The 24,824-nt window shown below is 38.8% G+C and overlaps 1 protein-coding gene across 8 annotated transcripts in view; it reads right to left on the bottom strand.

The window, feature by feature from the left end:
* unm_hu7910 (un-named hu7910) overlaps positions 1 to 24,824 on the bottom strand; it is a 210,608-nt gene that overhangs the window by 20,893 nt on the left and 164,891 nt on the right. For all 8 annotated transcript variants that reach the window (XM_073041733.1, XM_073041782.1, XM_073041724.1 and 5 more), the window contains 8 exons: positions 16,984 to 17,075; positions 14,759 to 14,845; positions 13,710 to 13,860; positions 11,899 to 12,035; positions 9,763 to 9,861; positions 6,309 to 6,398; positions 5,456 to 5,593; positions 3,305 to 3,440 (listed from right to left, as the gene is read on the bottom strand). In XM_073041733.1, coding sequence (XP_072897834.1) covers positions 3,305 to 3,440; positions 5,456 to 5,593; positions 6,309 to 6,398; positions 9,763 to 9,861; positions 11,899 to 12,035; positions 13,710 to 13,860; positions 14,759 to 14,845; positions 16,984 to 17,075 — 930 coding nt within the window. The remainder of the gene's footprint in view (positions 1 to 3,304; positions 3,441 to 5,455; positions 5,594 to 6,308; positions 6,399 to 9,762; positions 9,862 to 11,898; positions 12,036 to 13,709; positions 13,861 to 14,758; positions 14,846 to 16,983; positions 17,076 to 24,824) is intronic.

Here is a 24,824-nt window from a genome sequence, read left to right as displayed (position 1 = left end):
TCCAAATTTTTTCATCCAGGGTTTAAAATAATTGAGTTAAGGATGAGGAGAATAAATCAATTTATTTTGTGGCTTCAAACAATCTGCTTTACGGACAGCAGGACGACAGCAGATGCAATCTCACCAGCACTTGGATCACTAGGACAACAGCTGTACCTATGTCATGCTGCTATTATTGATAACGCTTAGCGTTCATAATAAAGTAATCAACACGCTCCAAAACTGGGCCTCTGTATCTCCCTCTGCAACTGGATCCTTGATTTCCTCATTGAGAGACCACAGCCAGTGTAGATCAGAAATAACATTTCCTCCTTGCTGATAATCAACACTGGAGCACCTCAAGGATGTGTGCATAACCCATTGCTTTACTCTCTCCATACCAACAACTGTGTGGTTAGGTACAGCTCAAACACCATCATTAAATTTGTTGGTGACACAATTGTTGTTGGTATTCAAATTTCAAATGGTGACGAGGAAGCGTATTGAAGTGAGATAGATCAGCTGGTTGAGGGGTGTCACAACAACAATCTTGCACTCAAAGTCAGTAAGTCCAGGGGTTTGATTGCAGACTTCAGGAAGGGGAACTTCAGAGAACACACACTAGTCCTCATCAAGGAATCGGAAGTGGAAAGGGTGAGTCGTTTCAAGTTCCTGAGTGCCACCATCTCTGAAGATCCATTCTGAGCCCAACATATTGATACAATTACAAAAAAGACACACACTCAACATTTTAGGGACAGCTTCTTCCCTTCCCCGATCAGATTTCTGAATGGACAATGAAGCCATGCACACTACCTCAATATTTTTTCTTCTATTAAATTTTACTACGTATGCCAGAGATACTAAACCTGACGGATTCCGAGCATAATTTGTTCCATTACCCTCATCAATTCCGAAAACTTTCAAACTGTATGACACTTCTGGTTAAAAAAATCAACATCTTTTTAATTGATTGTAGTCCTTTGTGTATACTTATTTGCATAATACACCTTTGATAATTAGTACTTTATGTTTCATGCTTTCATACCTAATTCATTCAACTAACCTACTTTTCCACTGGGATAATTTTACCTCAGCAACAACAAAGACCTTACAGTTATATGCCTCATATTCACTGAAAGCCACCTCAACTCATCTCTTTTCATGTAGGGGACCACCACATTCTGTAATTAAATGTTCAATGTCTGCATATTCACGTGCTGGGAGAGAACACACACTTGGCAAAAGGCTACTTTAAGATTTGCTATTCTGTCATCTGTAAAACAGGGTTTTATTATTTTTATTTTTTTTAGTTGGGATACTGAATGGTAATACATCTTTTTTTTACGTTATTTTACATAATATAAGAACATAAGAAATGGGAGCAGGAGTAGGCCATCTAGCCCATCCAGCCTGCTCCATCATTCAATAAGATCATGACTGATCTGGCCATGAACTCATCTCCACCTACCTACCTTTTCCCCATAACCCTTAATTCTCCTACTAGGCAAAAATCTATCCACCCTTGTCTTAAATATATTTACTGAGGTAGCCTCCACTGCTTCATTGGGCAGTTAATTTTAACCACAAAATTAACTGAAAGCTAAGTTCCTCACTATAATCAGTACTTGTGTAAATTATAAAATAACCTCAAAACTGTGAACATTTAAAGAATACATTTTAGATTAGTAATTCTAACAATACGTTGATTTTCTTGACAGAACATGTAACCCAATGTTAACTGGACAGAAAAGGTAGGATAGAAAGAGTGAATGCTGGAAATAAACAGCAGATCCAACAGCATCCCTCGAGCGAGAAACTCTCACGGACCTTTCATCAAAGAAATGTTAGAAATGAATCATTCGTTAACTTGCGGAGAAGGGGAGAATCATAGAGATAACAAACTGAATGTCTTGTGAGACATTCAAGGTGAGTCTGACTGACATGAGTGATGTTGGTGATGGCCGATGGAGCGTGATGGAACTGAGGAGATTTACCTGGAGGCTTTGTAAAGAGATGGAGGTAGATGAAAACAGAGTGAAAAAAAATAAAACAATGCTGGAAACATAAAACTGGAGAAGCAGAGTACTACGGATACTGGAAATCTGGAATGACAGGGAATGCTGGAAATACCCAGTTGGTCAACAGCATCTATGGAGAAAGAAACAGTTTTAAACTTTCAACTTAATGATATTTAATCATAGCCAGACAATTCTGATGGAAAATGGAAGGGCTGGTTACCCAAGTTGTTGCATTCAAGGTTAAGTCCTGAGGGCTGCAAGTCTGAAGATGAGATGTTGCTCAACAAGGATGCACTGGACTTCATTGGAGAGAGTAAGAGGCCTAAGACAGAGAGATCTGAATGAGAGTGGGATGAAGAATTAAAGTTACAGGCAACTGGAAGCTTCAAGTCACCCATGAGGACAGAATGGAAATGCTTTGCAAAGTAGTAGACTGCAAGGCAGGACCACCATATTGTGACACAAAATCAAAAGAGGTGGATGAGTAAAGAGGGTAAGGGAATAGATTTCCTACAATGTTTACAGAGGTTCTTTATAACCCAAAATGCAAAATAGCCTAAAAGGAAGGATTTGTTACTGAACCTGACAATGGTCAGTGGACCAGAGCAGTTAAGAAGAATGATAGAGGGACATCTGGCAAACAATAATTCAAACGATACCAGAGAAAACAAAATATGATTAAAAAAACAGATCACTAGACTGGGGAAAAGCACTGCCTGGGAGGTCTGAGTAAAGTTGGGCATGTAAAATGGCCAGCAAAACTGGTAAAGAATGATGTGGAGCAACAATAGGAAACATTTGAAAACTGCTCAACAGAGTGAAACTAAAAATATTTCAATAACAGGAAAGTATCAAGAAAACACTCATGGGAATTCCTTGGATCAGTAAACACATATACTAAGCACAATGATGACAAGTACCATTAAGAATATTAAGGGAATTAGAAAAGGTTAAAAGGCAAGAAGGAACTATGAATTTACGTGATTAAGGATTACAAAAAGTAAAACATTTAATAGACAAATCAATAAAAAACAAAGCCGAGACAGGAGATGCACTATTATATATCAGAGAAAAATACCAGAGCTAAGTTTTTATCCATAGTCCCATTTATTGTCTATTGAAAACTTATATGTTCAAGTCAACAAACTGGTTACTGGAGTAGCATTAATCAATTTTTCCACTGATTAACTGGCCTTATTATTATTTCATTTAATTGAAGATGTTGGTTTTACACATTTTAATATGATCAATATATTGAAATATCACACAGATGATATGGTGTTATCTTCACAATTAGATATTACCTTGCTGCCAAATTGTAAACTGGCCCCAGTCGCCTTTTTCCCTTAAGTTTTCATCTTCAGGTAAGAAAAGTCCTCTTTCTTTATCCATTACGGTCAGACCCTCTTCACGGATTAACTTCCAATTTCTCTCCAGGGTCTACAAAAAGTAAATACTATTTATGATCTCACAACTAAACACCATCATGGGCTGAATGGGCCATTACAACATTTTCTCAGCAGAAAAACAAAGACCAGAACTTTCAGTTGTCTCAAATAAATAATCCACATCATTCATCTAGAACATAGGTGTCAAACACAAGGCCCGCGGGCCATATCTGGCCCGGCGTACAATTATATCCGGCCCGCGAGATCATTTTAGATAAATCTATTATTTTAATTATTAATGGCCCGGCGATATGAAGCACTGATAAAACCCAAACTACAGATCCCATAATGCAGCGCAACAGCTGCCGATAGGCTACCCGGGAACATTCCCGCGTCAAGCGTCTGTTGCTGTATACAACACTATTCTGAAGTCAAAGCTAACCCCTAACAATGGCGAAGAGAAAAGTTGATTCTGAAAAAAAGAGTCTTTCAAAACCGATGAGTATATGTTTACTGACATTGCCGGTAAACCCGTGTGTCTTATTTGTGGAGCTAATGTGGCTGACATAACAACACATCTCAGTGTCTTAAACCTTCAGCTCCAGGGACGTGACCGCATGATCACTGACATGTATGATGCAGTGAAGGCATTTCAAGTGAAGCTGCTCTTATGGGAGACACAAATGCACCAGTGCAACTTGCCTAATTTTCCCTGTTGCCAAGTAATGTTGAACCAGGTCGGCGCAATGATGTTCCCAAATGCGCACTTTGCTGATAAACTGAGCGCACTTCGCACTGAGTTCGCACAGCGCTTTGGTGACTTTGAAGCACAAAAAATTAATTTCGAGCTGCTTCGCAATCCATTTGCCGTCGACGTGGAAACTGCACCTGTACAGATTAAGATGGAGCTGATAGAGCTGCAGTGTAATGGGACACTAAAGGCAAAGTACGACACTGCAGGGCCCGTACAGTTTATTCGCTCCATTCCTGAAGCAATGCCTCAGCTCCGTCTACATGCGGCTCGAACCTTGTGCATGTTTGGTAGCACATATCTGTGTGAGAAGCTTTTCTCAGTGATGAAGATTAACAAAACATCACACAGGAGTCGTCTCACTGATGAACACCTGCAGTCCATCCTGAGAATCTCCACAACACAGAACCTTACACCAAACCTAAACGAACTTATTGCCAAGAAAAGATGCCAAGCATCCAGCTCTGACAAAACGGCATAAGAGCAAAGAAAACTGAGTGTTTTGATTTGTTGTTGTTTTAAGTTCTGCTGAAAAGCACAAATTTTATTTATATTTTCAGGGTTTTTTTGCAGCATGCTCATATTTCTAACTTGTATAATACTGACAGGAGATATTTTTATGGAGAGCAAAATATTTAAGTTATTTAAAGTTTTAGTTTATTTTTTCTGGAATAATATTCCTGTCTGTTTTTATTCATATTTATGTTCAAAAAATGTTTAGTTTTAGTGTGTTCAATAAATGTTTATCCTGTTCGGCCCGCGACCTAAAGTGTGCTTTGAGTTTTGGCCCCATGTGCAATTGAGTTCGACACCTCTGATCTAGAATAATCAGTGCAACACTTCGATCTAACAAGAGAAAGAATAATCTTAATAATCTTCATGCAATGTCACTTGTGTGCAACTTCTTAGAACCTATAAACAAATTAGTTAGAAATACACGGCTATTTAAAAAATTGCACTTTTATGCCACATTCTACAATTTCAGGACTTTCAAGGCACTCCACAGCCAGTTACTGTTTACATGGATTCATGACTACAGTCAATGACTATCAACATGGAATAATTAACGTCACTTAAATAACTAACAGTTCCCTTCTACATATTAGTTAATTGAATAGATAGTAGAAATGCAGAAAGTGTCTATTCCTGTATCAAAATTTCTGCCCAATGTCCAGGGATCTCCACAGCAAAATTAATATTGTATCCCAGTAAGAAACACACTAGAAAGTTCAACCTCATGATATGAGAGAAATGAACAGATGAATACAAAGTTGGCTTGACATATTATGTCAGACTTGATTAAGAAGTACACAAACCTTCACCAGTTCAGTATACCCCGTTTCTTTAGCTGTCCACCAAGGCTGAGCCTTAAGTCCATTCACATTGTACAGTGAACGCTGCCACACTGATGCAAAGTGACCCCTCTTGTGTCCCAGTTCATACCATGCGTGTGCCTGTAGATGAGATAAATTGGTAAAACTACTCTGTAAACCATACTATGATTATCTCTCATTGACTGCTAACTCATTTCATAACTGCATTGATTGTGCTAAAGGAAATGCTACATTAAATTCTTATATTTTAAATTTCATATTTTAATGTTCCTTTATTTCACCAGTTATACTAGATTCAATCACTTTGCAAGACAAATTAACAATCACTATAACATGAATTTAAAGTGAATTTGCTCTGTTTAAAAGCATCAGAAAGTGACTTTTCCAATTGCTGTATTAGATTAGTTTTATTATCTGGAGAAAAGTAATCAATTAGCATTCATTAAGTTCTTCCTCTAAACAAACTGGTTGAAAGTCAGATTTTTTTTTACAGTATTAGACATTACACCATTATAGATGGAAGAGAGGCCAAGAAAAGCAGAAAAAAGGAAGTACAAAGGACAAAGCAGAAAGTGCTGATATTAGAAAATCTAAGTTAGGGATATATTTGGGTGAGCTTTAACTGTACTTGGAAGGCGAGAATACTGTAATTGAAAAACCAATTGATTATTTTACGTCAAAGTCTCTTACAACAAAATTACTATGCAGAATTTCTATTGCTAGCTCAGTATTTATGAGATGTTACTTTGATATATATGCATCTTTGAAATAAGTCTTAAATGAATAAATTCTATTAATCTATTAATATAAAATGGTGGCTCGCCTATATATTCACCTCTTGATCGCCCACTCTCTGTAATGCATCTCCCAAGTGGAAGTAAAAGCGTCCATCATCAGTGCCTGGGTCTCCAGACAATAATCCTTCCTGCAAAAACATGGTCACTAAGCAAGAAACACATTCCACAATACACAGATGATATACATTAGACTTTACACTAATTTTATTGTAAACTTTGTGTTTCCTGAATTAATCACTTCCAAACATGCAAAACTACTCAAACTCATGTCTGCCAGTCATATAAACTACTTACTGCCTAGGCTGAGAGAGATTGTGGTTTTACAATCATTCATGACATGAGAATTAAGTCTTATTCTAGATTTAATACAACAGCTTCACACAGGGATTGAATTGCATTTTCTCTGTAATAAGGTGGTAATAAAACACTCCAAATGACAGAGCACCATCTAAATACTTCCTTCAATTTTAACTCAACTTAGTCTAAACGAGACACAAGAGACTGCAGACGCTGGAGGAGCTCAGTGGGTCGAACAGGAAAGGGATTGTCAACATTTCAAGTCGAAATCCAACAGGTCCTCATGCAAGGTTTATCCTGAGACATGAACAATTCCTCTCCTCCCGCAGATACTGCTTGATTCACTGAGTTCTTCTTGCATGTGTAATTGAGAACAACCCTGTTTGTATTGAGCCTAATTTTGTATTGCTTTATGATGTAGGTGGAGGACATTCGGCTCATTCAATCCATGCTGTCTCTTAGAACAATTCCTGTCCCCTACATACTTCCAGGTTACCTATTTTCTCACAGAGTCCACACTGATCAGAATCGAACCTATTTATCTAACTGGTACCTGACTAAAGGCTAAATGGCTTTTCCTTATGACTGTCAACAAAAAAATACATGAAAGTGGATTGAATGGAACACAGGATTTTTCAAATATTCCACAAAAGCCTGTGAAAACAGCAACTGACTCAGTATGACATAAGACAGCTTTTATGGAATGAAATTTTTTTTTTTACAACAGTTGCTTAAAAACAGTCAGCTGAACTGGACCTTCAGATCTTCAAAACTTGAAACCCAAGCATTCAAACAAGTCAAAGGAATGAAAAGCAGGGGTTGACATTGAAATTACTGCTGGCATACCAGTGCAAATTAATATCATAAAATTTGGTTGCCAGTATTATTTACTGTACTGTCTACTCATCCAACATGAGGCAGTGTTGAAATACAGTGGATTCCAGTTAAATGGGCCATCTGTTAATTGGGGCAGTCACTTATTAGGGAACCACTCCTAAAGAACAAAAACTTATCAAGAAAATAGCCAGAATTTCCTTTGTTTAACTGGGACACTATGCTGCTTCGTTGGGACAGGACACTGTTGCCGAACAATTCCTAACTAGCGTCAGTCGTGGTTGTCATTTAGACACTACACCGTACTTAGAGCAAACAAGGTTTTAAATAGCGTCAGGTGTGCGTGTTTGTGTTCTAAAAGCAGTGATTTCTGACACTGATATTTGTGAGAAATAAGCAGTAAGATTAGGTCTGTATATAACTCCCATCAGTGTCTCTTTACCCTTCCAGTTTCTTAGGTTCACGAGGATGATTCCAGGAATGAACAGGTTAACAGGAGCGTTTGGCAGCTTTGGACCTGTATTCACTGGAATTTAGAAGAATGCATGGGGATCTCATTGAAGCCTACCGAATGTTGAAAGGACTAGATAGGGTGGATGTGGAAAACGCAAACACGAGGAAATCTGCAGATGCTGGAAATTCAAGCAACACACACAAAATGCTGGTGGAACGCAGCAGGCCAGGCAGCATCTATAGGGAGAAATACAGTCGACATTTTGGGCCGAGACCCTTCGTCAGGACTAACTGAAAGAAAAGATAGTAAGAGAATTGAAAGTGGGAGGGGGAGGGGAAAATCTGAAATGATAGGAGAAGACCGGAGGGGGAGGGGTGAAGCTAAGAGCTGGAAAGGTGATTGGCAAAAGGGATACAGAGCTGGAGAAGGGAAAGGATCATGGGATGGGAGGCTTAAGGAGAAAGAAAGGGGGAGGGGAGCACCAGAGGGAGATGGAGAACAGGCAAGGAGTGATTGTGAGAGGGGCAGAGAGAAAAAAAGAGGGGGGGAGAGAGAAGGATCAATCAATCAATCAATAAGGGACAGGGTAAGAAGGGGAGGAGGGGCATTAACGGAAGTTAGAGAAATCAATGTTCATGCCATCAGGTTGGAGGCTACTCAGACGGAATATAAGGTGCTGTTCCTCCAACCTGAGTGTGGATTCATTTTGACAGTAGAGGAGGCCATGGATAGACATATCAGAATGGGAAAGGGACGTGGAATTAAAATGTGTGACCACTGGCAGATCCTGCTTTCTCTGGTGGACAGAGTGTAGGTGTTCAGCAAAACGGTCTCCCAGTCTGTGTCGGGTCTCACCAATATATAGAAGGCCGCACCAGGATGTAGAGAAGATGTTTCCTGTGCTGGGGGTATTCAGAACTAGAGGGCACAGCCTCAAATTTGAGGAGCAACATTTTAGAATGGAAGGAGGAATTTTTATAACCAGAGTGTAGTAAATTTGTGGAATGCTTTGCCACAATGCAGAGAAGGCAAAATCCGTGTGTATATTTAAGGTGCAAGTTGATCGTTGATCAAAGGTTATGGTAAGAAGGCAGGTGTATGGGGTTGAGTGGGATCCGGGATCAGCCATGAAGGAATAACAGAGCAGACTCAATGGGCTGAATGGCTTAATTCTGCTTCCATGTCTTATGGTCTTAACTATTCAGAACCGTTTTGCTCACTGTGGTTTCAAACATTCAGGCTTGGAGATGCCAGAAACAGCCGGGAGAGAAAAGGAAATGATTTCACAACCTCAAGAAGTCTGCTTCTACAAAAATTTTAAAGTTATCGACAATCTTCTTGAATGTTTAGAAGGATGCCACAGTTCCTAACCAGCGTCAGTCGTGTCACTTGCATGGCCATTAGACACCATACCATGCTTAAAATGAACAGCTTTTAAATAGCATCAGTTGCGTATGCTTGTGTTACATTATTAATTTAGGCCGACTGATGCCAAGTTAAAAGCAGTGATTTTTGACACTACTTCATGCAGGAAAGCAATGAAGGCAGTCCATTATCTGCACTGATTTTGTTCATTTACAGTCAATCAAAAGAACATGACAGCGTACACTGGATTAATTCTTCTATTGATAACTATTAGGAACTATTACACAATTTAATGGTATTGTGGTAATGCCGGCATTATTCTAATTCATTTAAACTATTTCCATGAAACTTCGACGAATTGGGGCAGTGACTTAATTGAGCCAAAATATACTGGTCCTGATGAGAGCCAATTAAGCAGAATCCACTGTGTACTTCACAGCCAGATCTGTATTGCTATACTATCCTGAATTACTATATATCTGAACTTTGAATTACTGTAACATGCAACCTTGGATGAGTTAACCTAACAGGGTTGTGTTTACCTTGAGATACGGGATGCTCTCAGCTATCTGATTCGCAGCTTTGAGGATGAATCCGTAATGAACTTTAGCAAATCCATCATTTGGAGCCATGGCCAAAACCTGAAACATCACACAGCTATTATTTCTTTACTCACCATCAGAAATTCTTTACTTTTTTGGTTAAAAGGGTAAAATAAGAGAGAACCATTTATTCAAGCAAATCACTTTGCTCGTTCCATTCATTCTAGTCAAATGTCTTTGCGTCTGATACCAAGTAATAAATTAAGGGGCCACATATTTTTGAAGAAGCATCTGGTAAAATTTTTCTTCATTTGGGAAGGGAAGAGCCAACACCTCTTCATAGTCTTGTTCTATGTAAGTAACATAATAATACATTTCAATATTTATTGTTAAATTAAGCATTTGTAAAGAGCCTCAAGTTGCTGTGGGAATTACACCCTCTTCCTCAGATAGAGTAGGTGGTAGACGATGAGTGTACAAGTTTGTGAGATGGTACACTATATCCACAGTCTGTCTACATTCTCTTGAGGCAGGTCTTCAAGGTTCTTAGTTCCATACCTTAATGTTCCTTCTCTACTTTGAACATTCATGGGTCAGTGATTCCCAGGAATCAATGGGTTTATTGCATTTATACTTTGAGTACATTATTAAATCCTTTCCTTTGTCCACTTGGTAATCTTGCCATAACACAACTCAAAACCGAGGGTTTGATCTGGAAGTCTGGCACGATGTGTCTTCTCCAACATAGCCTAGTGTGACTAGGGTTTCAATACTAGAGATGTTGGCCTAGGAGAAGATAGGACGCTGGCTCATTTATCCTCCCAGGGAATTGAAAGACTTCGAAGACACATTGGTGTTATTTTCACTGTGCTTTGTAGTCCTTATCATTTCGATGGACAGGGATCAGTGCTGCCTCACGGCGTTTTGTTCCAGATCCTATTTTATATATACCTAATGTCTGTAATAGTGCAGCAGTGAATTACATCATCGATATCTGTTACTGCCCAGGAAATGACAGGTGGACCTCTTTATCCATGATACTTACATGAGTCTTTAATGTTGGAAGATGTTGTAGTGTAGAGAGGGCAGTTGTTACTGGACACTGATCCTGGGGACAATGAATATAAGAACCATCTTCTCAATTGCTTGAGTGAAAGTGCAGTTGGTTGCTTGGTGCTCAACCTCTGAGCATGTACAAACACAAGCTTTCTCTGCACGCTACAGCATCTGGAGTGTAATCATTATAGATTGAATAGCATCCATGAGTTCTGAAGATCAGCTCCATAAAAGGGAATATTGTTGGAGATGAGGTTCAACAATATGGTGAGATATATTGGCAATGGCACAGTTTCACAACAAGCTCATAAAGTGATAATGATCCACTGCCTGTATCTTTACCAGACTTAACATTACATGTGTTTCTCAATTAAAGCATACACAAATTAACAGCCCACTAATATATACATTCCAGAGTTGGTCACAAGGTAATTGGTTACATTGCATAGATCATCACCACTGAATTCAACACACTTTACAAAATTTGGTAAGAAAAATATCTGTGTTTCAATCAGCAACAACATTTCATTGTAGAACTATTGCAATATTTTACAGCACAGTTTCATTTTTCCAGAATTTAGGGTTTCTACAATGGTATGAAGGAACCTTTGTTTTTTCCTCATCTGTACAGCTTGCATTTCTAAAGGTGGGATACAGTACCACTGTATCAATTACCCTTTAGCATCTTATCCACCAGCCATCTTACATATGTAAATATGAACAGTGAATAACAATCAAGAAATCAACTGAATTTAACCCTATGTTTTCCTTCTTACCCATGTATACACAGCATATTTCCACACACACTTCACCACTGCAGATCACAGGATGTAGCACTTGTATTAATGGGCCAGATAAGATTAGCAAAGAGAAACAATTAAACATTATTTATTCATAGGCAAAATGGCTTAGCTTTATGATTGGTGGTTATGAACCAAATGAAGCATTTGGGAGTACATAAACTCAAGAAGATGCTGTCTTTGAATATGAACTTCAAACATGGAAAAAGATATGCACTTTTCAAACGTAAAGCTTTGAAGATATTCTGACATCTTTCTACTATGTTTCTTTATGACGTACCTCTTCATACACTTTCTTGGCATTACTGTTGTCTCCCAATAATAGATAACTTACTCCAAGCTCATTTCTAATTGAGATATCATCTGGGTAAAGAGATACCAGCTTCTTATGGGTCATCACAGAACGTTTAATGTGACCTGTATATAAGCATACACAATAGAATAACGAATGACAAAAGTTAGCAACATGCACATCAGATCACCTTAAACAAACTTCATTGATACTACAGGCAAGAGTTAAAGCAACTGTTTAACAAAGTACCACTCTTCTGTCTCCTGGATCTGAAGACACAAACCTAGATCCTACCAGGGTAGCTGAAGAACATAAATTTAACAGATATTTCTGGAATAAAAGGTTGACAATTGGTGATGGAATTATGGCCTTTATAAGGTGTTTAAATAGACACTTAAATAAGGTGTACAAGGATATGGTCCTAACGTGGGCAAACAGGCTAATGCAGATGGACGAACAGGTCCGCACTGAAATGACAGAACAGAGGGTCTGTTTCCATACCGTACAACTCCATGACCTTGTGACTCTTCCAGTAGGGGTAACAGAAAAACAGACAGCTGGGAAAGGCAGAAAATTGGAGGCACAATTGGAGAGGGGGAGAGGGAGGGGAGGAGGGGGAGAGGGGGAAGAGAGAGGGGAGAAGGGGAGAGAGAATGGGGAGAGAGAATGGGAGAGAGGGGGAGAGGGAGAGGTGGAGAGGGGGAGAGGGAAGTAGAGAGAGGCGCAGAGAGAGAGGGAAGGAGGGAGGGAGGGAGAGAGGGAGAGAGAGAGAGAGAGGGAGAGAGAGAGAGAGAGAGGATGGAGTCATAAACAATCAAACAAACGGGGACACTGACATGGAGAGATCTATCATCTACAAATTTTACCTACTGCGTTTCTTAACCCCTTGCTCAGCTGGTTCCATCTGCCTATCATTCCCCACTTATGTGGTTCAACATCACCTTCCTTATTTATCAGATTCCACCATCTGCAGCTGCTATTTTCCTTATCTCTCTCTGCAGACCACCCACCAGTCACTGTCTTCTGTGTCCACCACATCCTCCCCCACACCAACCTGCTCATCACACCTATCCTCAAATGATTCCACCTATCACCCAGCAGCATACTAACCTTCTTCCCTCTATAATCTGGGTCTCAACCTGAATCACCAACTATCTCTCCACTGCAAGACAGGAGTGGTTGGTTGCTGATTCAGGTCGACTCACTAAATTCTCCAGCCATTTTTATTTTTTCTCTCCATCTGCATCTCTCATGGTTCTCTTATCTAATACCATTGCTTCTATAAATTGTTTTTCCTTTTTTCCTTCCACCATCAAATTACATGACTTTATACATTCATGCCTTACATTCACACTACATCGAAGGGATCTGATTGATTGTGGCGCTAGTGGCTCTTTGTCTTCAGTTAGTCTTCTGAACCAACTACTTTCCTGTAATTATTTTTCATGAACACTATGGAATGCTTGCAAGGCCCAACCTTTTGTTATTCCTGAATTTGCAAAGATCAGTATCTAGTAATAGCCGTTTCTGCATTTATAGATTTCCTTACTTAAGCTAAGCAATCTATATGACCTCTTTCCCTTGATACAACTCCATAGTTACCCTGGAAGTTTTACAAGGTTGTTCTGGATGCTATTTCCATTCCTGCCCTTCAACCGCCTCATTTCACATTCTCTTGTGTTTGACTCTTTTTCTTACTCTATGGCACTAATCTATGAGAGAGAGAAACAGCATGAAGCTTAATTAAATAATAGTATGATCAAGTTACTATAACTAGGTAAGCTAGTTACATTCCTCACCAAGGAACTGTTGTCGGTTTGCCTGTCGCTTCAATGCCAACTTCACCAGATCAGCGGTTGGATTTGGCATGTCAGCCACTTCTCCATAGGTACTGATTGCTCTTTGAAGGATCTCATTGCTTCGCATCTTCTCTGCCAAATCATCTTCTGACTACATAAAACCACATGAAACAATTAATATATACAGAATTCAGTACTGAAGTTCAACTAACGGGCTCCTGGACCGGCTGCAGCGATGAATTGACTTCGTGGCTGTGGATGCATTTTCGTGAACTTAAGTTCTGAGTGTTAATTGTTTACTTTTTATTGTTTGCATGATTTGTTCTTTTTTTTCGCAGAATAGGTGTCCGACAGTCTTTTTTAAAAGGGTTTTATAGGGTTTCTTTAATTTTGTGGTTGCCTGCAAGAGGATGAATTGTATATAGTATACATACTTCGATAATAAATGTACTTTGAGCTTCGAACAAGGCACTTACAAAACAGCAATGCTTATAAAAATGTTAATTTTCTGCAGTTCGTTTACACTGCACTAGATAGGAGGTGAGAGATAAATGTCAAGTACTTGGAAGACAGTCTTTGTACAATTTTCCTGATCCATTTTCATATTTGCTTTATAAAGATCTCCATTGACTTTTCCTCCAACATGTTGTTCATTAACATGCAGTACTCTTCAGCTACCAACAATAGTATGGTTTAGTTAATTAATAAAGGGCACAGAAATAATTGAAAAACATTGAATAAAATTGTGGGTCTTTGCAACTACAAACAGTTCTTAAACAAATTTTCACCATTTACAATACTAAACAAACTTTCAAATAAACTGTTGGTAAACAATAAGACAACCCTTACCTAGCACACTACACATATACACAATAGAATGGTGCAATATATACAATCACGTGGTGCTAAAGTTGGACTGGATCTCCCATTAAACTATGCTGATATAGAGAAGCATATGGTATAAAAAGGCCAGGGTGGGTTCCTGTCAAGAATTTCACCTCTCTCACCGGATGGAAAGTACAGCACACTCAACCTCTTAGTGTACTTACCTGTGCTTTTCCATATTTAGCTCGAGGACTCTGGGGATATGTTTTGAGAAGTTCATTAAATGCCTGCAGTGCTTCTTCAGGTTTACCCTAAAGGATAAAGAGAAAGTTTTAATACTTGGAAACATTTGTACATCTTTGTAAACAAAAACAGTCCATTCCAAATGTTCATCAATGATAAATTACCTGATATCAAATCTAATTTCTTTTTGTTAGCTTTAACTTGGGTACTTATATCCTAATTGATTTGACTCTTTGATTTCATCATTATCAAATATTATGAGCAATCCAAACTGAAGGCAAGATGGGCCATCCTCTTCAGCACCCAGAGGTACCAAGTGGAGACCCATCACTGAATCTTTCTGAGGTCACCACCACAACAGAAGTCAATCTTCAGTTAGCTTGAATCATTGCATGTAATACCAAGAAACAGGTGGTCACACAAATGCATGACAAACCCCAGCCAACCAGCAACTGCCCTGTATGTCTACTTTCCATCAAGAGCAAAGTGGGGAAAGGCATTATTAACAGTGTTAATGATATGGCACATTTTAACAACCTGTTCAGTGATTTCACCAGGATCATTCAGCTCTGGACCTACACACAATCCCAAATGTGAATGAAGAGCAAAAGAAGGAAGATGAGAGCTACTGTCCTCGTGATCAAGGCACCACTTGACAAGAGTGCAGCTCCAAAGGGCCCTGGATAAAAAATCAGGTAACAGGACATAAGGGGAAATCTTTACACTGGCTGAAGTCATGTTCTGCACAAAGGATGATAAATGAGATGACTGGAGCTGCAGGAGTTAGGCAGACAATCTCTATATCCTATCTCCAAGAGGTGATGTCTCAAGAAGACAGAAACCATCATCGTGGACCACCATTATCCAGGCCAAGCCCTCTGCCATCAGGAGGTGGTACAGGAACCTGAAGACCCACAACTCAAGATGCCACAACAGATTCTTTCGAACTATCATCAGGTTCTTGAACTAACCTACCTCGACCTATATTTTATTTCTCTCTTAATTCCATGTGAACATTATGTTTATTTGTTGTTTGCTTTGCACATGTGCAAGTTACTTATGATTTATGCTAACTTAAGTTTGCATTAACTTCTATTTGTTCTCATCACTGTGCCGCTGTTGCAAAAATCTAACGTTCCTGGCATTTACATCCCGCGAAACAATAAAATGACGACAATAAACTTGAATTCAAGCATCTTCAATTGCTTCATCAATGATGAGTGGAGATGTTTGCTGATGACTGAAGAATGTTCAGTTGCATTCACAACTCTACAGATTCTCACACTGCAGCAAAATCTGGAGGCATTTTGGCATAGACTTATGTAGTGAGTAAAATGTAAACTCTACCAAAATCCTTTCCTATTAAAAGAGGAGCTCAAAGTTAGGATATTCAGCGATGAGGGTGACAAATGTATCTGTTTCCACAGAAGAAAGCTTTTCACTGTACGAATAAAAAGAGAAAATGCTGGTAACACTCAAAAAGGTCAGAGAGAAATGGAAAGAAAGTTAACATTTCAGGCCCAAGAACTTTAATCAGAAATGGAAAAGAGAGGAAACAAGTTAGGACTGAGATGCCTCTTTTGGTTATCCACTGGTCATGAAGTCCTGTAGCAGGTCACTGACTCCCTAAAGAGAAGGTCTGTCATGAAAATGGCAATCTTTTCATTTGAATGCATTTGCGAACTTTGTGAGAAAAGATAAAAACAGTTAACAGCTTTACTTATTTTACTTTTACTATTTAACTTCTAATAACAAATTGGAAATGTTAAAAATAAAATAGGTAAAATAGAATAGTAAAATAAAATAATTGTTACTTTAAAAAAAAATTAATCTTTTTGAATTATTTACATCTAAACATGCTCTGCTTAGATTATTGCTGTGAATTGCAGAACTGTAAATGGTGGAGGTTTCTCAAGAACCTTGACAGTAATTAGCAGCCACAACTTCTGGAGTTGAAACATCAATTATGATCATCAGCATATGATTATTCTCCAAGTTATTCAAATGCTAAAGATCACGATCACTGTGGTGGATAATCTTTATAAAAGCTACTTCACACCAGGAAATCCTGTTAAGTTTAAGCATTTGAAAGTATTATTGCACTTAACAATGTATTATTTGGTATTGTCAAAATTTGCAGAATTTTCTGAAGCAGAATCACAGTGCATGCTGCCTCACAGGTAAGATACTGAATCTTATAGCTCACCTTTTTTCGCAGTTTTTCAGCAGCATCCAATTCAGGTTTAATGGTCTTGTCAAACTTATTCAAGAGTTTTGGTTTCTTCTTCTTAGCTGGAACTAATAGAACAACCACCATTAGCCATATGATACAAGTATTCCAAAAGGTAAACAATACAGCTCTCAGAAGTAGTCATAAATTTCCATAGAGTCCTACTGATCTCCTGCAAAAACTTATGCATGAAATTGATTTTATTCAGATTCTCAATTTCTGTTTATGCTTTTCTCTGGTATTTTCCAATAATCCCTATCCTGAATTATACTACGGCAATCTCCATGCAAATTTAGGGTCCATATTACAGTTCAATACAACACAAAAAAGAGCCATTTGGCCTTTCATGAATATGCTGGCTTTTTAAGAGATTTTCATTATTTCCACTTGACAATCATGTTGCCACAGTTTTTAACCAATTATTCAATTACATAATCTGTTCTCTTTTGAAAGCAACGATTGGGTATCACTGAGCATAATTCACGCTGATACAATTGTATTTCTATGTTATATGACTGCCTTGTACATACTATTTATTACAAATCCCTCTAAATTCCATATTGCACATTTAGATGGAGACGTAAGAAAGATTTTTACTCCTCATGCATATGAAGAATGTAAGTAATAAAGTCAATTAAATTCAATTCATTCTATAGCTGTCATTGAAGGCATATCCCAACTCAGAACATTCACTGCACTCAAAACTGTACTCATCTCACCAACACACACAAAATGCTGGTGGAACACAGCAGGCCAGGCAGCATCGACAGGGAAAAGCACTGTCCACGTTTCGGGCCGAGACCCTTCGTCTCACCAAGTTAGTTTAATTTGGTACAATGGGTTACAAAGCTGTTACCACTAGAAACACAAGTTCTCGTTTACCCTAGCAAAGCGATTCATGATTTGGAACATCTTTTGAAATCTCTCACCTCCTCTGTTCTAGCGGAAACACCAGCATCCCCAAACTTTCCATATTTTGCATTCCTGGTATCATTTCAAAAACAAAGTTTCTGTATCCTCTCCTTTAACTTTTCTGAAGTGTGATGGCCATCAATAAGGGTGAGATGTAGGGAGGAGATGACGACAAATGATTTCAAAAGGTTTGGCATAACTTTGTTGTAGCACTCTGTGCCTAAGATCCTGAGCTTTGCTTTATATGAAAAGCATTCTCAACTTGACCCATCATCTTTAGAAATGTCTGCACTTGACATGTTCTTATCATTGCATTATTTTTTACAAATATTCAATTACACTTATTTTAATCCTTCTGGAAATGCATCACTTCACAATCTTATTCATTGGTCCATTTCATTAGCCTCTTTTTGTCAGTTGTTCGCTACTGTTCCAGGTTCATCATTGGCTAAAAACTTTGAAAATGGGTCATGTGCAGCCAAGATAAACCCAAGGAAGTTCAAAAATTTGAACTGCTCACAGCTTGCAAAGAAGATAGTGATGTTTCTGTCCAAATGTTTAATTCTTTCATTCACAACTTTAACAACAACTCTTCAATATTATTGGAAAATTGAACATTTGTTTATGTAGATTTTGTTTGGTCTGTTGATAAATTTATCGGAATTTAACACTTGTGTAGACCAATCCTTAAAATATCAGGATTTGACCTAAAACCTTGCTTTCAAATAATAATTAAATTTTGAAATGTTCATAGGCTCTTTAATAGAACAAATACTGTTTTAGGGAAAGGCACAACGATCCAGAGGTTTAGATTTAAAAACTAAAGACATGAAAATTAATGCGAATATAGCAGTGAAAGCAGGGCTTTTATACACTGTTTTACACCGTTTAGTGGGCCCTAATCCATACTGTGAAATACAGTCGCAGTTTCAGCCTCTCCCCAGTGGGGTGTAAAATAGTTTTAACATTTATAGATGCAATTAATTATTTAGAAATGTCTAGTTGCCAAACAAATTATGTTGCCACACAAGACTTTTGCACAGTACTAGGTACAGTATATATTGCTATGGTGCCTAAGACCTTTGTATAGTACTGTAGTAATTTTATTTATTGCACTGTACTGCTGCCACAAAAAAAATAAATTTCATGACATATGTGAGTGAAGATGAACCTGATTTTGATATGGGTCTCTATTGCGGACTGAGAGAGGGAAGGGGGCAGGGAGAGGGAAATCATGTTTGAGAAATGAAGAAGGGAGAGAGGAGGGAGCAGGAAGCCGCAGAGAGACATTCTGTAATGATCAATAAACCAATTGTTTGGAATCAAATGACATTGCCTGCTGACTCAGGGCTGGGTGTGTCTGCACCCACGCTACCCCCACTCCTGGCACTCCTTCTCTGCCACCTGTCTCACACCCCACCCGCTGCACTCCACCCTCACCATTCCCAACATACTTTGCTCCCACCAGATTTACAAACTCGCTCTCCATTTTACATTGACAAATATAGTACTGTGCAAGTCTTAGGCACCAGAGCTATATATCTGCCTAAGATGTTTGCACTACCGTGTAATTATTGCACTTATGGCAGACACTGCCATGGTGGTGTTAATAAGATTTGGAGACCAAATCGTGCACCTCATGCATTACTTGAGTACACGATGATAAGCCTCAAGTCCCTCTGGGTGGCTGGGTCATATAATGAATAGTTAAAACCAAAATGCTTTTTAAAATCACAGCAACTTGATCCCACATTGGCATGTGCAGTAATTCTCATTTATTTTGACACAATCAAAGTTTTATGTATAAAAATTTTAATTTGGTGGTACACTAAATTAACTTGGTCTTGTATCAAATATACCAATTAATTGATAAAATTTTGTAAATGGTTAACCTCTTTAATGCTGGATTTCTAATTTAGCATACTACAATGCACAGGAATTGCTGGATTTATATCTGGTCAGTCTAAAATGCATGTACTTGATAAACAAGTAACTTAATGATGAATGATGCACCAGGAATCTCCCTGGGATTTTCAATTTCAATGAGCATAGAGCCTGCAAGGATTTTTTGAAATTATAATGAACAATGTTAAAAAAAATCTTGGTATAGAAGAAAATTGTAAACATTTACTAAGAGACGTACTGGAAGCAAAACCAAGTTAACAAAACATACATTTGTGGCCATTTCTGTGTCCATCTGCCCACAGTCATTTGCATACTCATCTGCACAGTCCATGGAGCAGAACCTGGTCCCCAATCACTTTGGACCAGGACCATATGCTGTAGAGACTTTACGGTAGCTGGTGTGCAACACTCAGTCCTTACTAAGAGAAGCAGTGCACACGTGCTCTCCACTCCTCAGAAGTGATCAACTCAAACAAAAAGGGGGTGGAGGGTAGGAAAGAAGTTTTGCAATAACTCCTACGATCTCAACTACCGAGGAGAGTAAGCACTACAGAAGTTCACAAGTACAACATTGCCCTAAAAATTGGGTGAGTACCAATTTGTCTTCATTGCAGAGCTAATACCACACATTTCCTATCAATCATAAGTGATGTATTTTGCCACATGCTGTAAATGTCATTTAGCAGCTCACTGTTTGCAGCCAAGCAACATTAACGCAACCACAAGAAGGTCATGACAGCTGGGATACAGTGCTGATCCTACATATTTGCTGCCTAGTCCCTGTGATGTTGTGCAGCTAATGTGACCACAACTTAACTGAGTCTTTTTACAGGCATTTTTCAACTTTGAAATTTGTGTTTGGTCTCAGTAAACAGAGTAGATGAGATGCTACTTCCCTTCTAAAACTACCAGATCTTCCTTCTTTGACCTACTACATCCTCTTAACTATTTTTACTTCCCCCACTCAAATGGCATTTTCAACACGCAAGCTGTCCCTTGGTTCCGATTTTACAGACTTTCATAAGCCAATCCTGTCTATTAGTCAGGAAATACACCAAAATCATTAGTTCAGCAGTTTTAGGAATTAACATATGTACATACATTTGACTTTTGAATTTAATAATATTATGGGAGTTGGGAATTTGTAACCTGGGAACAGCCTATATAGTACAAGCACTTTGATGTCTTGATGTTAATAATGAGCAGTAGGTATATAAAGAGTGGATAGCATTTTCCACAAAACAATGACAGATTGGTTTTCAATGGCCCATGTGATCATGATCCCTGCTGGAACACCCAATTTACCTTCCATGCCTAACTTCTGACTGCCACCAATGCAAAGTCTTGGAAGACCCATTGTTTGCTGAGCTCAATGGAGTGTAGCAGCAAGGATCTGTCCTACTGGAAGGATAGTGAATTCAAAGAGGCACATGTCTCCAGTAAGGTTCTGAACATCTGCTAAGAAAAACTGATGCAAACTGTTCGGGATCGGTTAAACAACCTGGCCTATAATTATTTGGTCTGGATCAGGCTGAAGCATCCCCAGATGCAGGCAGCATGGCCTGAGGATTGGCAAGGCCTCCAACACACAGAGAAGGTCCGTCCACGAAACACCATTGAAAGCTCTGACAGCCTGTAAAGCCCTGACTGTTGTAAATAGTGTGAGGGTTTCTAAATATCATTGAAAGTCATTGGAAAGAAAGTATATAATTAAAAAGTTATTAAAATTTAAACTTAATTTAGCTAATAGAGTCATATGGCAAGGAAAAAGACCCACCAGCCCCAAAAGCTCATGCTTCATGCAAGATAGTCCCTATGACAACATTTGGCCCATTATTTTCTAAATCTTTCCTATCTATGTACAGTATGTATCAAACTTTTTCTGCTGTTGTTATTGTACCTGCCTCAACCTCTTCCTCTGGCAGCACAATCAAGATACATACCACCCATTGTGTAAAAAGAAGTTGCCCCTCAGCACTGTTCCCTCTGTGCTGTGCGCCTGCGCAATAACTGAGATGCTCCCATGTCACACAGCTGGAATTTTATTTTAGACAATGTTGATATCCAAGTGCCCCACAGTTTTCAAGCACGTAAAAAATTCCTACTCGGGGAAATGGTTGGTCCACATACCTGAAAAAAAATAGAACGTTGTCTTTCAAGCTCCTACTAAATCTTTCCCCTCTCAACTTAGATCTATGCTATCTAGTTCTCAATATTCCAACTCTGGGAAAAATACTAAGTGCAATCACTCTATCTATATCTCTCAAGCATTTATAAGATCACTTCTCAGTCTCCTACTACTCAAGGAGAAAGTCCTATCCCTACAACTCAGTCCCTCAAGTTCTGGCAACATCCTTTTCAACCTTTTCTGTACTTCTCCTGGTTTAATGACATCTTTCCCAAAACCGAACATAATGCTCCAAGTGCGTCCTCATCAACGTCTTGTACAACCACATTGCAGTCTTCCAATTTCTATACTCAATGACCTGACTGACGAAGGCCAGTGTATCAAAAGCTTCCTTCAATACCCTGTCTATCTGTGACTCTAACTTTCAAGAAAGCATGTACTTGAACTCCAAGTTCCCAGTTTTACAACACTCCCAAGGGCCTTAATGTTCACTGTTGAAGTCCAATCTTAATTTGATTTTAGAAAATGCAACACCTCACACATATCTGAATAAAATATCATTTCCCACTCCTCAGCCCACTTATTTACCTGATCAAGATCCTTTAGCAATTTTTGATAACCATCTTCACTATCCACCATACCACCTATTTTAATGTAATCGGCAAATGTACTAAAATATGCCTTGTATGCTCTCATCCAAATTGCTAATGTAGATGACAAATAACAATGAGCCCAGCACCAGCCTTGAGGCATACCGCTATTCACGAGCCTCCAGTCCTAGAAATAGCCTTCCACTATCATCGTCTGCTTCCTACCATAAAGGAAGACGGTGATGGTGCAAGACTGTTCCTGGGACTGGAGGCTCATGAATAATGGTATGCCTCTACTCACTATTCCTTGGATTGAAAAATAACCTTTCAAATAATTAAAAACATTAGAAGTAAATTGGTATTACCTTGCCCTTTATAATGTCAAATCTGACAAAAAATAAAACAATCACATGTGCTCCCTCCCAAGTTCATCACGAAACTTTAAGAGCCGGGCCTCTGTAGCTCTCTCTGCAACTGGATACTCGGCTTACTCATCGACCGACATTAACTAGTGAAGATCAACGGCAATATTCAGGTGCATCTCAAGGCTGCGTGATTAGCCACCTCCCCTATTCTCTATACACACAGGACTGGGTGGCTAAGCACAGCTTCAATACCATTTTCAAAATTTTCCATTTACACTGTGGCTGTTAGGTAAGTAGCAGGTGAAGAAGAGTCAACTTACAGTAGCGGGGTAGGTCACGTGGTTGAGTGGTTGCTACAAAAACAACTTCTCCCATAAAGTCAGTAAAACAAAAGAGTTGAATTTTGACTTCAGAAAAGGGGAAGGAATATGAACATATGCCAGTCTACATTTAGAGATCAGTAGTGGAGAGAGTCTGTGGTTTAAATTCCTGGGCGTTAACATATTGATGAATCTGTTCTGGGTCCAGCACATAAATTCAATCATATGAAAAGTGGGCCAGCATCTTTTCCTCCTAAGCCGTTTAAGGAGGTTTGGCATGTCACTGAACATTCTAACAAACTTCTCCAGATCTACTGTTGAAAGCTCAAGCTGGTTGTGCCATGGTCTGGTATGGCAATTCAAATGCACAGAACATGTGGAGAGTAGTGGACTCTGCCCAATGCATCACAGGCACATTCCTCTCCACCGCTGGTTGTACCTGCAGGACGCATTGCCTCAAGAAAGTATTACCCATCATCAAACAACTCCACTAACCAGGCCATACCAATTTTTAGCAGCTACCATAAAGCAGGAGGTATAGAAGCACACCACCAGGTTCAAGAGCAGCTACTTCGCTTCAACCATTTGTCCTTGAACCAACTAGAAAGAGCTTAATCACTATAGTACAGCTATACTGTGGCCATCTTGCACTAAAATAGACCTTGCTTTCTTTTGTTTTAATTGTTTTCTTGAAAAATTGTGCTTAATATTTTTCCTGCGAATTATGCTATGTGTCTGTGATGCTTCACAAGTAAGCTTTTCATTGAACCCGCACATACAAATAAACTCAACTTGCTATATCTGGCCTAAAAGGACAAACTGATCAATTTGACAATCTGTAAACTTGGAGATATCTATGCATTTTTGTCAAACATACCAGCCCTGGACTTGCTTTGATTTTTGAAGTGTGATCCAGGTCACTGAACTTGCTCAGTGCATTTTAAAAGACTAAAGGATGAAGTAAATCAAAGTTCACGAAAAACTTAGCTTTCCATTGCCATTTCAGCCTCGGAGCACGGATGGAAGAATTGCACATTTATACATGGTCCTATTTGAAACTTGTGTTTTTCAAGGGAAGCTTAGTCATGAATGATGATGATCAGATCAGGTCTCAAACCTCTTTGGTATTCTGAAGATCAATGTCAAAAAGACAATACCTAATGTATGAAGTAAATACAAAACAAAACAGGCAGATCAGTACCATCACACACAACATCTGGTGAAGGGTAAATCAGAGAGCTGGAACATATAAAAAGCTGCCTGGTTGGCCCACTGTGCTCCTGACATGGCTGTAGAAGCATCTTTTCTCTCGGGTTCTACAGTCACAGCAGGTAGGAGAACCATCATTTTTAATTTAAACACCCTGCTGCTGATCACTATGGCAAATAATCACATCAGGTGCAGCCGTCATTAAGGCCACTTAGCTGCCATTTCCACACCGCAAAGATTCAAAACAGCACGGTTATATAACCTTCAAAGAAATAAAACAAACAAAGGAGCAAAAGCTGTAATGCATCGCTCTCCATTCTCTGCATTACACTTGTGCATCTTGTAGTACCTTGCCCATGGTCACAAAGTGCAATATTATTTAAAAACT

This window comes from Hemitrygon akajei, chromosome 1, assembly GCF_048418815.1.
Source record: "Hemitrygon akajei chromosome 1, sHemAka1.3, whole genome shotgun sequence".
NCBI classification, from domain to species: Eukaryota; Metazoa; Chordata; class Chondrichthyes; order Myliobatiformes; family Dasyatidae; genus Hemitrygon; species Hemitrygon akajei.
This window is presented reverse-complemented; position numbering and strand designations above follow the sequence as displayed.